At 42.0% G+C, this 11,874-nt stretch overlaps 1 protein-coding gene across 3 annotated transcripts; it reads right to left on the reverse strand.

Moving 5' to 3' along the window:
* Positions 1-3,479: 3,479 nt before the first annotated feature.
* Positions 3,480-11,300, reverse strand: LOC113450400 (THAP domain-containing protein 7-like). 3 transcript variants are annotated; one of them, XM_087935335.1, is made up of 5 exons: positions 11,214-11,300; positions 9,286-9,442; positions 8,551-8,703; positions 6,942-7,058; positions 3,480-5,773 (listed from the first exon to the last, which is right to left on the reverse strand). In XM_087935335.1, the coding sequence occupies exons 3-5, from the start codon at positions 8,643-8,645 to the stop codon at positions 5,218-5,220; spliced, it is 768 nt and encodes a 255-aa protein (XP_087791461.1). In that variant the 5' UTR covers positions 8,646-8,703; positions 9,286-9,442; positions 11,214-11,300; the 3' UTR covers positions 3,480-5,217. The 3 variants fall into 3 exon arrangements, with proteins under 3 accessions (XP_087791461.1, XP_087791459.1, XP_087791460.1); XM_087935333.1 differs by having other exon boundaries at positions 9,363-9,442; positions 11,214-11,293; XM_087935334.1 differs by having other exon boundaries at positions 9,363-9,442; positions 11,160-11,265.
* Positions 11,301-11,874: the final 574 nt, after the last annotated feature.

Genomic DNA, 11,874 nt, shown 5'->3' on the forward strand with positions numbered 1-11,874 from the left:
GCTCCACAAATTGGTTGATAATATAGTGGGAGTGTAGTTTATATTTCATATTTCTGCCTCTGAGATGTATGGTACTGCATTGTTTGCATGTTAACCATTATTATTACCATATTATTATTTACCATCATTATTTCATTGCTATCCTAGCTCTCCACCTGCCAGGAGTCTAGACTGGAAGAAACGGGGAATTAAAAATAATAACCAAGGAAAACAAAAAAAAACATTTGCGGAATGCATAAAAATGGCATTCCTAGAAACAGGGTTGGAATGGACCTCAAGAGGTCATCAAGCCCAACCCTCTGCAGGATTTGCTGTGCTGTTTCCAACTGATGACTTTTTAGCCTAGCCTGTTTGAAAACTTCCAAGAAAGGGGAAGAAACCATCCCTTGTGGTAACTCCTTCCACTGACAGCTCTTGGTGTCAAGACAACAAAGGACATTATTGTTAAACATAGATAGGGCTACCACATCCCATTGTGGGTCTATTAGTGTTTGTACTCTTGGGAACTTTTAATGGGTTAAAATGTATTGTTTTAATAACAATAATTTTTTTTCACCTTTTACACATATTGATCTTAATTTTAATAGTACTGTGTCATCATTATACAAATTATTATACAAACCAATCTCATGTAAACATCTACATTTATATACCTTTATATGCATTCATATATATTTATCTATAATTTTCTTGTCTCCTTTATCCTTATATTGTTCAACCATTTAGACCAATTATCCCAAATTTTGTAATACTCCGACTCTTCTTTATCTTTTAATTTTAACGTCAATTTATCCATTTCAGCACAATCTAGAATTTTCTGAATTACTGATTCCTCCGAGGGCATGTTATTTTGTTTCCTTGTTGCTGTCAAAATATGTAGTAAAATATATTTAATCTTTTTCCTATATTTCCCTTTAATTATTCCCAAAAGGAACAACTCCGTTTTAAATTCTATTTGATCTTCCACTATTTTTTTTTATCCAACTCCATATTTTGGTCCAGTACTTTTGGGCTTCTGAGCATGACTACCACATATGATAGAAGGTACCTTGGTTCCGTTTGCATTTCTAGCATGTTGGATTCATGTTAGGATACATTTTGGCCAATCTCATTGGTGGCAAATGCCAACAATAGAGCAAGTCTGGCAAAAGAAAGTACAATAATAAAATATGTTTGTGGGAAATATAAAGACTGAGATTAGCTAGCAGCAGAGCTGATGGAGTCCTGCCCCATTTAAGACCTCTTCCCAGCCAACCTAGCTGCTTAGCACAAACAGCAGCCCTGCAGCAAAACAGCTGGGTGTGGTTGTGGTGAAGCAGTTAACCTTGAAGGATGCTGGAAGTGAAAAGGTTTGTGGGTTTTGCTATTCTGTATAGGGAAGCAACCTGAAATTAAGGAGAACTGTAGTTTACTCCTGATAATAAGGGGCATCAATGGACCAGGAGAGAGTATGAAAACAAACTGGGGCTACTACCCAAGGTGTGTGGGTTGCCTAAAGGCCAAGGAGACTGAGGTAGGTCCTCAGTCTAGCGGGTGAGAGCCCACTGAATTGGGTACAGACAAAAGGAACCTATTGCATCGCGTAACGGAGTGAGCTCCCGTTACTTGCCCCAGCTTCTGCCAACCTAGCAGTTCGAAAGCATGTAAAAATGCAAGTAGAAAAATAGGGAGCCCTTTGGTGGGAAGGTAACAGTGTTATGTGCGCCTTCGGCATTTAGTCATGCTGGCCACATGACCACGGAGACATCTTTGGACAGCACTGGCTCTTCAGCTTTGTGACGGAGATGAACACCGCCCCCTAGAGTTGGAAATGACTAGCACGTATGTGCGAGAGGAACCTTTACCTTTTTTATACTTTACTACTACTGTTTCCCCGAAAATAAGACCTGGTCTTATTTTCTTTGGGGCTTGAAAATAAGCACTCGGGATTATTTTCAGGGAGGTCTTTTTATTTTTTTTAAGTGCAGGAGGCAGCGAGCACAGGGGCCAACGGGAGTGGGAGCATAGGTACTGTTGGCCCTGCCTTCTCTGTCCCACTGTCCGCTTGCCCGTAGCCGCAACAGGCCAAGCTCTTGGTGTGCCTGGCCTCCACATGCCCTGCTTGCTTGCTGGCCCAGCTGCTGCTATGACACTTTTCAGCCATGGCGCCTCATGGGGGCTCCTTGCCCTCCTGGCAGGGCGGTTGGGAGGCCAGGTCATGCCGAGACCTTGGCCCATATTGAGGCCGTGGGCAAGTAGACTATGGGACGGAGAGGGCGGGGCTGATGGTAGCTGCCCATACATTTTCCCCCCAGAGGCAGATAAAACTTTGCTTGCAAAGGGGACTCTAATAGCTCCATTCCCAAGCACCCCCTAGGCAGCGAAACACTTTTCACCCGGACGGAGAAATGACAGAGACTCAAAGCTTTGCAAGTAGACAAAGCTTCGTCTCCTTCTGGGAGAAAACTGCAGCAGAGACAGGTGGAGGCAGAGGCAATCCCAACGTGCTGCCCACGCCATCCCAACATTTCTTGGCTTTTCTGTGGTCACACTGACCCAAACGCCCACACAAGGCATTGGGATTGCCTGTTTCCCCTTATTCCTATGCCTTCACCTGCTGTCAGTGCCGCCATGCAAGCCTCCCATGAGTCAGGCAGCCGTGCCAGATTGCCTGTCTTTTCACGCTCACACTTATTTGTGCTGCACCAAGGAGCCAGTGTGCTGTGGCTGATGCTGGACACAGTCAGCCCCTGCATGCTTGCCACCTCTCCTATTAACATACCCATAGCCCCTATCCTTGTTTTCAGGATAGGGCTTATATTACACCCACCCCCAAAAATCAGGCTAGGGCTTGTTTTCAGGGTGGGTCTTATTTTCGGGGAAACACAGTTAAAGCTTAGGTGGCTATACAAATAGCGAAGCTACATCTGGTATTTTCACGGGGGCATGGTGACTCACACTTCAAGCTGAGAAAGCTTGGTTGTGTCATAATTCCTCCAGGGCTGGCCTTTGAGAAATAATTCACCCCGGAAAATAATGTCTTTATCCTGTGTGAGCAGCTGCAAAACCAATTGTCTTTTTTCCTGGGTCTGACTACTCTAGATTAAGTCCTGGTATGTATTTAACTTTGCTTTTTTTCCTGGAAACTTTTTTTTTAATGTAGAGAACGTTTACTACCCTAATTGATTTATGGATTAAAAGACCTTGTCTTTGCTTCAGTGTTCTGGTATTTGCTAAGCACAGCATTTCCTCTGGTTGACCGGGTCACTTTCTACAGCAGTGATAAGCACGGTTTATAGTTTATGATTTTCTACATATAGCTATACTGCTATACTCCCTTGTCATTTATAATAATTTGAAGTAAATTCAATATCCACGAGGCTACAAACTTCTTTTTGCACGGGTTTAAAAAGATTAGGTAATTTCAAAATTATGGGAGAGATCATGTCAAAAATTCTGTTAAGATTCTCTTAATTGAAAATAATCTCTACTATTATGACTCGTTTGAGGATCTTTATGCAAAATAAAACTTTCACAAAAGAAAATTGATGCATATTAGCTAAAATGAAGATACTCCAATGTTCAGGTTTTTTTATGGTATTAAATATTAGTACATTGAAATCTACAAATTATAAATCCCCACAATTTTCCTATGGTATACATTCTTCAACAAGAATATTATAATCATATAACTGAGTACAATTCTACAGGTCCAATTTTCCATTCATAAGAAAAATGGCTTAGCTGTTGCTTTTAAAAAGTAAACTGCAATCAAAGAGAGGCATTTATTTATTGACAGAATATTGATGGCTCTCTTGAGACAGCAGAACCTTGGCTGATCTCAGAACAGGTAGTCCTCGAGTTACAGCAGCACTGAAAAAAGCGACATGACACTTTTTGTGTCATAACACAAAAATGTGACACATAAAAGTGTAACACTTTTATGCTGCAACATCCCCTTGGTCACATGATCAAAACTCCAAAATTGGCAACTATTTCATATTTTTGACGGTTGCTATGTCCCGAGGTCATATGATCTCCTTTTGTGACCTTCTGACAAGCAAAGTCAATGGGTAATCCAGATTCACTTAACAACCACATTACTAAATTTAACAAACGCAATGATTCATTTAACAACTGTGGCAAGGGAAGTCGTACAATGGGAACAAACTCATTTTACACAGGTTTCCCTTAGCAATTCCACTGTGGTTGTAACTTGGGGACTAACTGTACATTAAGCCACAGAAATTTTACTTATTACAATTGTAATCACATTTCTTAATAAAATTATATTAAAATGATTTTACTTAAGAGCAGAATATCAGTCCCTTGATCCAGCAAGAGATTCTTGCACACAAGTAGTTTCCTAATTACAAAACAGAATGAGAATCCAAAACATCTTGTATAGTGAGTAAAATATTCTGAAAAGTATTATGTGAGGAGCACACATCTAGAAAAGTTCTTACTCAAAACATAACAGGGTTGACATAATTTTGTGAACCAAAACTTTCTCTTCATTATTTCAGTATTAAAGTATTCTCCTGAAATTTCATATTTACGTTCTCTCAGCTCCAGCAATTAACTTTTGCTTCAAACCGTGTCTAAATTTGTGGCCTAGCCGCTTACATACCAAAACAGCTAAAATGTTTTGTACAAAATTATCCTTCAGAGGTCCAAAAATAAAGAGCCACTTTTTCTCTTTATGTAATTCAGATTTAAACCATTACCGTATTTGTCTGGCAATATGATACATGCAAATATATTGGTTTTGTTGAGTTCTGATGGGGAGTTTTTTGTGTGTGACCATAAGCGGACCCTGCACCTGCAGGAATATGCTAGGAAAAAGGTTTTTTTGTGATAATATCTTTATCATACAGCCTTATAACTTAAAGCATCAAAAAGATTCTTCTTCAGTTGGGCAACCATGACAAGCTCTAAATTCAATATATCAAGCAGCTTTTAAAAAAAGAAGTATTATGACCCTCGAGGGCAGCACCATAACGAAATCATCAAAATAAATGTCTTTCCTGAATCTGTCTTCCGGCAATCAGAAATATTCACTTACAGATATAAACAGGAATGGTGAAAGGGAAACAGGGTTGCACGAAGAGGCTTCCAAGTTCGTAGAGCCCCAGGTTTTGCTACCACGCACCTTGGAGATGGAAAATAATGACGGCCCCAGTTTGCAACGCTGCCTTCACCACCACACAAAACGAGGTAAGTCTGGGCTGATTCAAGTCACTCAGTGTCATTCAGGAGCTGCAATTCAAAGACCTGCAGGTGTTCCTTAAACCGCCGGTGCGTCTCGGCACCGTGTGGCCGCCGTTCACGCTGCAACTCGCAGATGCGCAGGCGGAGTCTCTGTTCGCGTCGGCGGCAAGCCTGCAGTTGCCGCTGTGCTTTTCCTAGAGCATCAAGTGCTGCCTCAGCCCGCCTCTTCCAGAGCAAGGCGCTACCCACCTGGTAGCTGTGCTCATTCTGGATGTAGGCACCAGCCGGGGGTGGTAGTCGCAGCATGTAGAGGGAGAGAGAAACGGGTTGAGATGGATCCCCTACAGGTTCTGGGAGAGCCGGAGATTGAGAGGCCTCTTCTTGGCCAGTGGCAGCGGGTGATCGTTCCAGGGGTACGTCTGACAGAGTGGCCAAATTCTCTGGTTCTGACCCTGGGAGATTGGGCTGGCTTCGAAGCTCACCAGTAGTGGGAGCAGCCCCGGGACTTGGCAGCTCTTGCATGGGGAAGCAAGAGACATCCATACACAGTGTAGTGGTCTCCTCGGCAGGATAGCAGCCACGGCTGTGAAAAAGGGACAGAATCGAGGTCAGCTGAGGAGTAACAGCTACCTAACATAAGGTGTGACACACAGTAACCAGCAGAGGAAAACATGACTGCGGGTGCAGGTTGCCCACGTAGAATATATTCTGCCCATAGACTACAAGGAGATAACATGGAGTGAAGGTTGTGAGGTGAAGCTTGGTGCCCAAAACGGGCTGAAAACGGGTCAAAAACCACCCCAAAATAGGCCTGAAAATGGAGCCATGTGCCCAAAAATGGATCAAAAACCGCCCCAGCCAGAAATCAGACCAAAAACAGGGCCGCACACCCAAAAATGGGCCAAAACCCACCCGAAACCAGGTCCAAAAACAGGCCTGAAAACAGGGTCATGCACCCCAAAACGGGCCTGAAAACCACTACAAAACAGGCCAAAAACAGGGCTGCACACCCAAAATTGAGCCGAAAACCACCCGAATACAGCCCAGAAAACAGGCCTGAATGCCTAAAAAGAAGATAGAAGATAGAATAGAAACAAATAATTCCCTCAACCTTGTCCAACAATTTACTAAGCCTGCACTACTATTAATCTTATCACTCCTTATCACCCATCCCCTCCCACTTGTGACTGTATGACTGTAACCTTGTTGCTTGTATCCTAACGATTTTCATTGACTGTTTCCTAGTATGATTTGATTGCTTATTGTACCCTATGACTATCATTAAGTGTTGTACCTGATGATTCTTGACTCTTGACGAATGTGTCTTTTCTCTTATGTACACTGAGAGCATTTGCACCAAGACAAATTCCTTGTGTGTCCAATCACACTTGGCCAATAAATAATTCTATTATATTCTACCATAAGAAGATGGGGATACATATAGCAAAAAGAAGAAAAAGGTGATTCAATTAAGCCACTAAATTACATTAAGCCACTAAATTACACTGATGTTTTTCACATTTTAATATTCTTAACTTAACCCATAGTTTTCTCTCTGGTTCCAATCTCAGATTCCACAATTCCATTCTGTTATATACAAAATTCATTTTAAACTTACTAATGACATTAATCTATAGATTATGTTTTTTACTCTATTAGGAAGTAAGCATCACTGAATGTACTGTGACCTACTTCTAAATAAAATATGCACAGGGTTACAGAGAACATGAGGTCAGAAGAGTGGGACTCACCTCTGCTTCTGTTGATATTTTGCAAATTTGGAACTGTTTAATTTAGGCTTCCGGCGTGGCTTTGCTTGAGGCTCAAATATCGTAGGAACTGCGCCTTCCTTGAGGCGATGATAGCCGCTACAAAGGAAACAAACCCCAGATATCAAAGTAGTTACTGGCTCAGAAAGCCTGGGATCTGGACTGTGGATCGCTGGAGGAGAAGGCAGATCTTCTGAGGGCTTTGGAATTAGCCAGTTACATTCTATTTTGAGTATTATTTGTCCAGCTTTTTCATGTACAGACATATTAAATAAAGTAATTAATTTTGGCCACCTATATTTAGCCCTTTCCTTTCCTAATTCTGTTTGATATCTACAACCCAGAAGTCTTACAATGAAATAAAGTCAAGTTAAGTTATAATCAATATGATCTGTTTTGGCAATACTATCTAGTACAGGGGTGTCAAACTCAAGGCCCGTGGGCAGCACGCTGCTGGCCAAAAAAAGGCTCAAAAACAACCCTGAAAATGGCCCCAAAACAGCCCCCCAAACCACCTGAAAATGGGTCAGAAACCACCTGAAAATGGGCCTGAAAACCAGCTCAAAAACCAGCCGAAAATTGCCTGGAAAAGTCCAAAAATAGGGCCGTGCACCCAAAAATGGGCCCCCAAACCACCTGAATACAGGCCCCAAACAATGAACTGGCCAGAAAATGAGTCAAAAATGGGCCCACGCACCCAAAAATGGATAAAAAATGGGCCTGAAAACCACCCCAAAACAGGACGGAAACAGGTCCCAAAATAGGCCAAAAACAGTGCCCCCCAACTGCCTGAAACAGGCCACGCGCCCAAAACTGTCCTGAAAACGGGCCCCCCAAAATGGTCAAAAACGGGACCGAGTGCAGCCCGTTTTCGGCCAGCAGAGTGCTGAAGGCCATGGAGAATGAAAGCAAGGTGCAGGGGGGCTGCGCGTGGACCGCCATGCCCCATTTTGGCTGGTAGAATGCTGTAGGAGGCAGCCACCCCTCTGCCTCTTCTGCCCCCCCCCCCCGGCCACGGAGAACTACAATGCTGATCTGGCCTTCGAAGAAATCCAGTTTGACACCCCTGATCTAGTAAGTGCTATTGCTATTGCTACTGTCAAACCGCTGCTAAGAAAATTACACTGACATACCTACAAAAATCACCAGAGGCTGAACTTGAACGAGACTATTAATTTTTCAGCTTTAAAATGCAGCTCAAGGTAATCCTTTGGGTGGATGCATACCTTTAGAATGGTAATATCCTGCTGGCCCTGTTTTCACAAATTGGTCAGAAAGTTGATGAGATTAAAACTCAGAACATCTCCCACCCTGTCTTTTCTCCTGGCAGTAAGGTAGGGAAGCATTTCTAGAGAAAGCACTGGGCTATACCTTCCAGGCTTTTTATTTTTAAAAAAGGGGTTGTGAGTGAATTGTTTCCCATATTCGTAGTGTTTTAAAACTGAACGAAAGTCAGATGGAACAGGTATACTGGAAGAACCATTCCTCTCCATGGGAAGGATATCATCTATATTGATATCGTCTACGTTGCAAACTGTCTACTTTAACTCTGCATGCTCTTTCATGTTTTTCAAATATTGGAATTACCTACCTGGTGCCCACTAGTTCAAAGCAATTCTTCTCAAAGTGCTTGGAGCAAAAATAAACATATTTAGAGGCAGGGTCCCAGAGACCCTGCCCACTCATGTCCTTCCGCTGACAATTCTCCAACCATGTGGTTCTCCGTGGATTGTCCTTTGGCAATCTGTGAGAAGAGATATTAAGTGATTAATTAATTGGAGATCAGAGGTCACATGCAAGATTATGCATATCTCTCTCCCACCCTCAAGTAAAATAGCTTTGATGGCAGTGTGGCTACCTCTGAAGGCCATCTTCTGAGAGACTAGTGGTTTTCTTGTATAGTTGGTGGGCCTGGGGTCTGATCCAGCAGGCCACACAGTGTATGTTCTTACTATCAGGATTCCAGCAGTTTCCCTAATTAAATCATGAGCCAAGCTTCAAAAACGTCAAAGGAATTATTAGGAGCTAACATGTCGGTATGACCTATACTTTCGCTGATTCTGAGACATGTAATTCACTATCACCCTTGACCCTGGTTTTCAGCCACCCCTCTGGATGTATCATACTTCATATTCTCCAAGGAAACACGTTCATAGCCAATTAGAGATTTGCACCGGTGGCTTAGTTATAATCTTTGCAAGATAAAAATGGAATGTACTTTCGGTTCCAAACTGCTGCACTGCTCTTTCAATTCCTTCCTGCCCCCTCTTTCTGTTCATGGCAACTCTAAAACATGCATAGAAATGTTTTATGTCTTGACACTTACATTCTTTATCCTACCAACTTTCAGCTTCACATGGGAATAGGAGTCTGCAAAGGCAAAGAATAAAAACCATTTCTCACCGATGGAAAGAAATGCCTCGGTTGCGTGTTTCAGGTATATCACGAGTGCAACAGCCAGTAGCAGAGCAGTGACGGGGCATCTGCAAGAAGAAAAAGAAAAACTCCATAGCATGTAACTCCTACTATTTTGAGGATCAAGTCATAGGTTTTTTTCTTAAGAGATAACAGGTACCCAGAAGACTCCAGAACTCGGTTAAAGTTTCAATATTCTCTACCAACAACTGTTGAAAGCAGAACTAGGTTTAGTTTACAGAATGGTTTAGAGCATGGGTGTCAAACTCGCCATGTCATGTTGCCATTACATGATGTTTTTCCCCTTCGTGGAGCTGGGGTGGGCATTGCCTGCAAATAGCCTGCATGTGACCATCTGGCCTACGGGCTGCCAATTTGATGCCCCTGGTTTAAAGCTACATTTTAATCAATGGAAGGATACTGAAATCACTGTATTAATTAGCTGCCGGAAATATTGTTCATCCATTACTCTGGCTTTGCAAAATACACCAGCAAATTGTGGAAACTTTGACTTCTATCTTTTCAACAGGATTATGAAACTAAGACTCCGAAGAAGCTGAATATTTTGACATATACTGTGCTTTTATACATTTTGTAAATTTTGGGATGTTTTTGATAAAAATAAAAGAGTAGAACTATTTTTTTTTCCGAGGCTTGCTAATGTACTGTACGCAATGTCAGATTAATATACGAAAATCATCCCTGGGTGTGACAACGTGCATTATCATTAATTTTTAAAAATGAACTTCCGTGCAATTCAGATTTAAGGAAGCCTAAAATTTAGGAGGAAGAATTCGCCTTGCTAACAACCAAGTCATGTTGGCAAGACACTTCAAGGTTATTTGGACCTTCATGTTGCCTGTCATTTTAAATACCGCTGATGCTGCAGTTCCAAGACTGGCTTTGCATTTTATTAAAACTCTGCTTTGAATAGGCAAGACTGAAAAGACTGGAGGTTGAAAGTTGATATTATCAGGTATGTTTAAATAATAGGACGACTAGTAATTGAATGGTCTATTGTGACTTTGAACAACCAAATGATGAAGGACTATGTCTTAATATAAACATGTATATTAATACTAGGATTAGTCATGGTGATCTGACTAGGAGCTAGAATAGAGGTAGTAATAAGAAATAGGGGGAATATTAGCAGATATAATTTTTACATAATAGAACATTAATTGATAATTAGATGGAAAGATTGGAGGTTGAAAGATGGTATTACTATGTATGCTTAAATAATACCATTGGCATTAAAAATGGAACACTGAAATATTGAGTAACTACTCCAAAAAAATCATGTCTGTATCAATACTAGGATTATATAAGTTTGATTAATGTAATAACTATTATTAGTGCTGTTTGTATCAAAAATGAATTATACCCAGAGGCCACACTGTCCATGTATTGATACTGATGTATATTTATTTAAAAATAAAAATCCAATAATTTTTTTAAGAAAAGATAAAAACTCTGAAGATGTCGTTGTATTATTACTGTGAGCACTGTGTGAAAAAAATATATTAATCCAGTCATTATCCACAAAAAAAAACTACAAATAAAACATGCCCCCCCCCCCCAAAAAAAAAGTATGAGGGAAATGGGGAGCATAGAGCATAAATGGGGCGTGGCTACAGCAGCCCGCTCTTTTCTCACCCCACTCCCCTCTCCATTCACCCCCCAGCCGCCCTCCTAGAGGGGGAAGAGCAGCCGGCACCATAGGGCCGGAAAGCGGGGGAGGTTGGCAAGCACGCGCAAGAACAGCTGCAGAAGGGCGTCACGCACCTCCGCGCGCCATCCCTTTCTCCCCCCACTTTTTTTTCCGGTGGGTCGCCTCACCTCCCCACTCCCATTGCTCGAGACGCCGCCACCGCAGCTTAAAAGCTGAAGCGGAAGAGAGAATCGCCGGTGTTCTCGCGAGAAACTCCGCGCCCCCGAGTCCAGCAAAGAGAGATATGAAACTGCAGAGGTGCCCCATGCTATTTTCCCCCCCAGTTCTTTTTGTACACGGAATGGTCGCCCATAAAGATCTTTAACGGTTTTTGTGTGTGTGTGAGATTATTGCAGCTTCCTGTTCTTCTTTGGTTTGCCTGGTAGTTCCTGGAAGGGAAAAATAGCGTGGTTGGTATGCATCTTCTTTTGGGAAGTGCTGCTCTCTATATTCTTCCTATCTTTATAGACAGGTACCATCTATAGTTCAGTAACCGCCCTTCCTTCTAACCAATCCTCTTCTTCATCTGTTGCCTCCTTTTTATTACTCAAAAACCAGGACCAATTAAAAGCCTCCCAGTGATGTGCAAAGGTGGGTTTTATTTTTTATTTTTTAAAGCAGAAGTCTCCAAACTTGGCAACTTTGAGACTTGTGGACTTCAATTCCCAGAATTCCTCAAACAGCCATGCTGGCTGGCTGGGGAATTCTGGGAATTGAAGTCCACAAGTCTCAAAGTTGCCAAGTTTGGAGATCAGTGTTTTAAAGTGTGTTGGTGGATAATTTGAGGAA

The sequence above is a fragment of the Pseudonaja textilis genome, chromosome 5 (genome assembly GCF_049901715.1).
Source record: "Pseudonaja textilis isolate UNSWEBS1 chromosome 5, rPseTex1.2, whole genome shotgun sequence".
Taxonomy (NCBI): Eukaryota; Metazoa; Chordata; class Lepidosauria; order Squamata; family Elapidae; genus Pseudonaja; species Pseudonaja textilis.

Bases quoted from the DNA above. Each gene is read 5' to 3' on its own strand.
- LOC113450400 (XM_087935333.1), bottom strand. From the start codon at position 9,442: ATGCCCCGTCACTGCTCTGCTACTGGCTGTTGCACTCGTGATATACCT. The intron at 8,704-9,362 runs GTGAGAAATGGT...CTCTTCTCACAG, and splicing joins CGAGGCATTTCTTTCCATCG to ATTGCCAAAGGACAATCCAC. The intron at 5,774-6,941 runs GTGAGTCCCACT...CCTTTTTCACAG, and splicing joins AAATATCAACAGAAGCAGAG to CCGTGGCTGCTATCCTGCCG.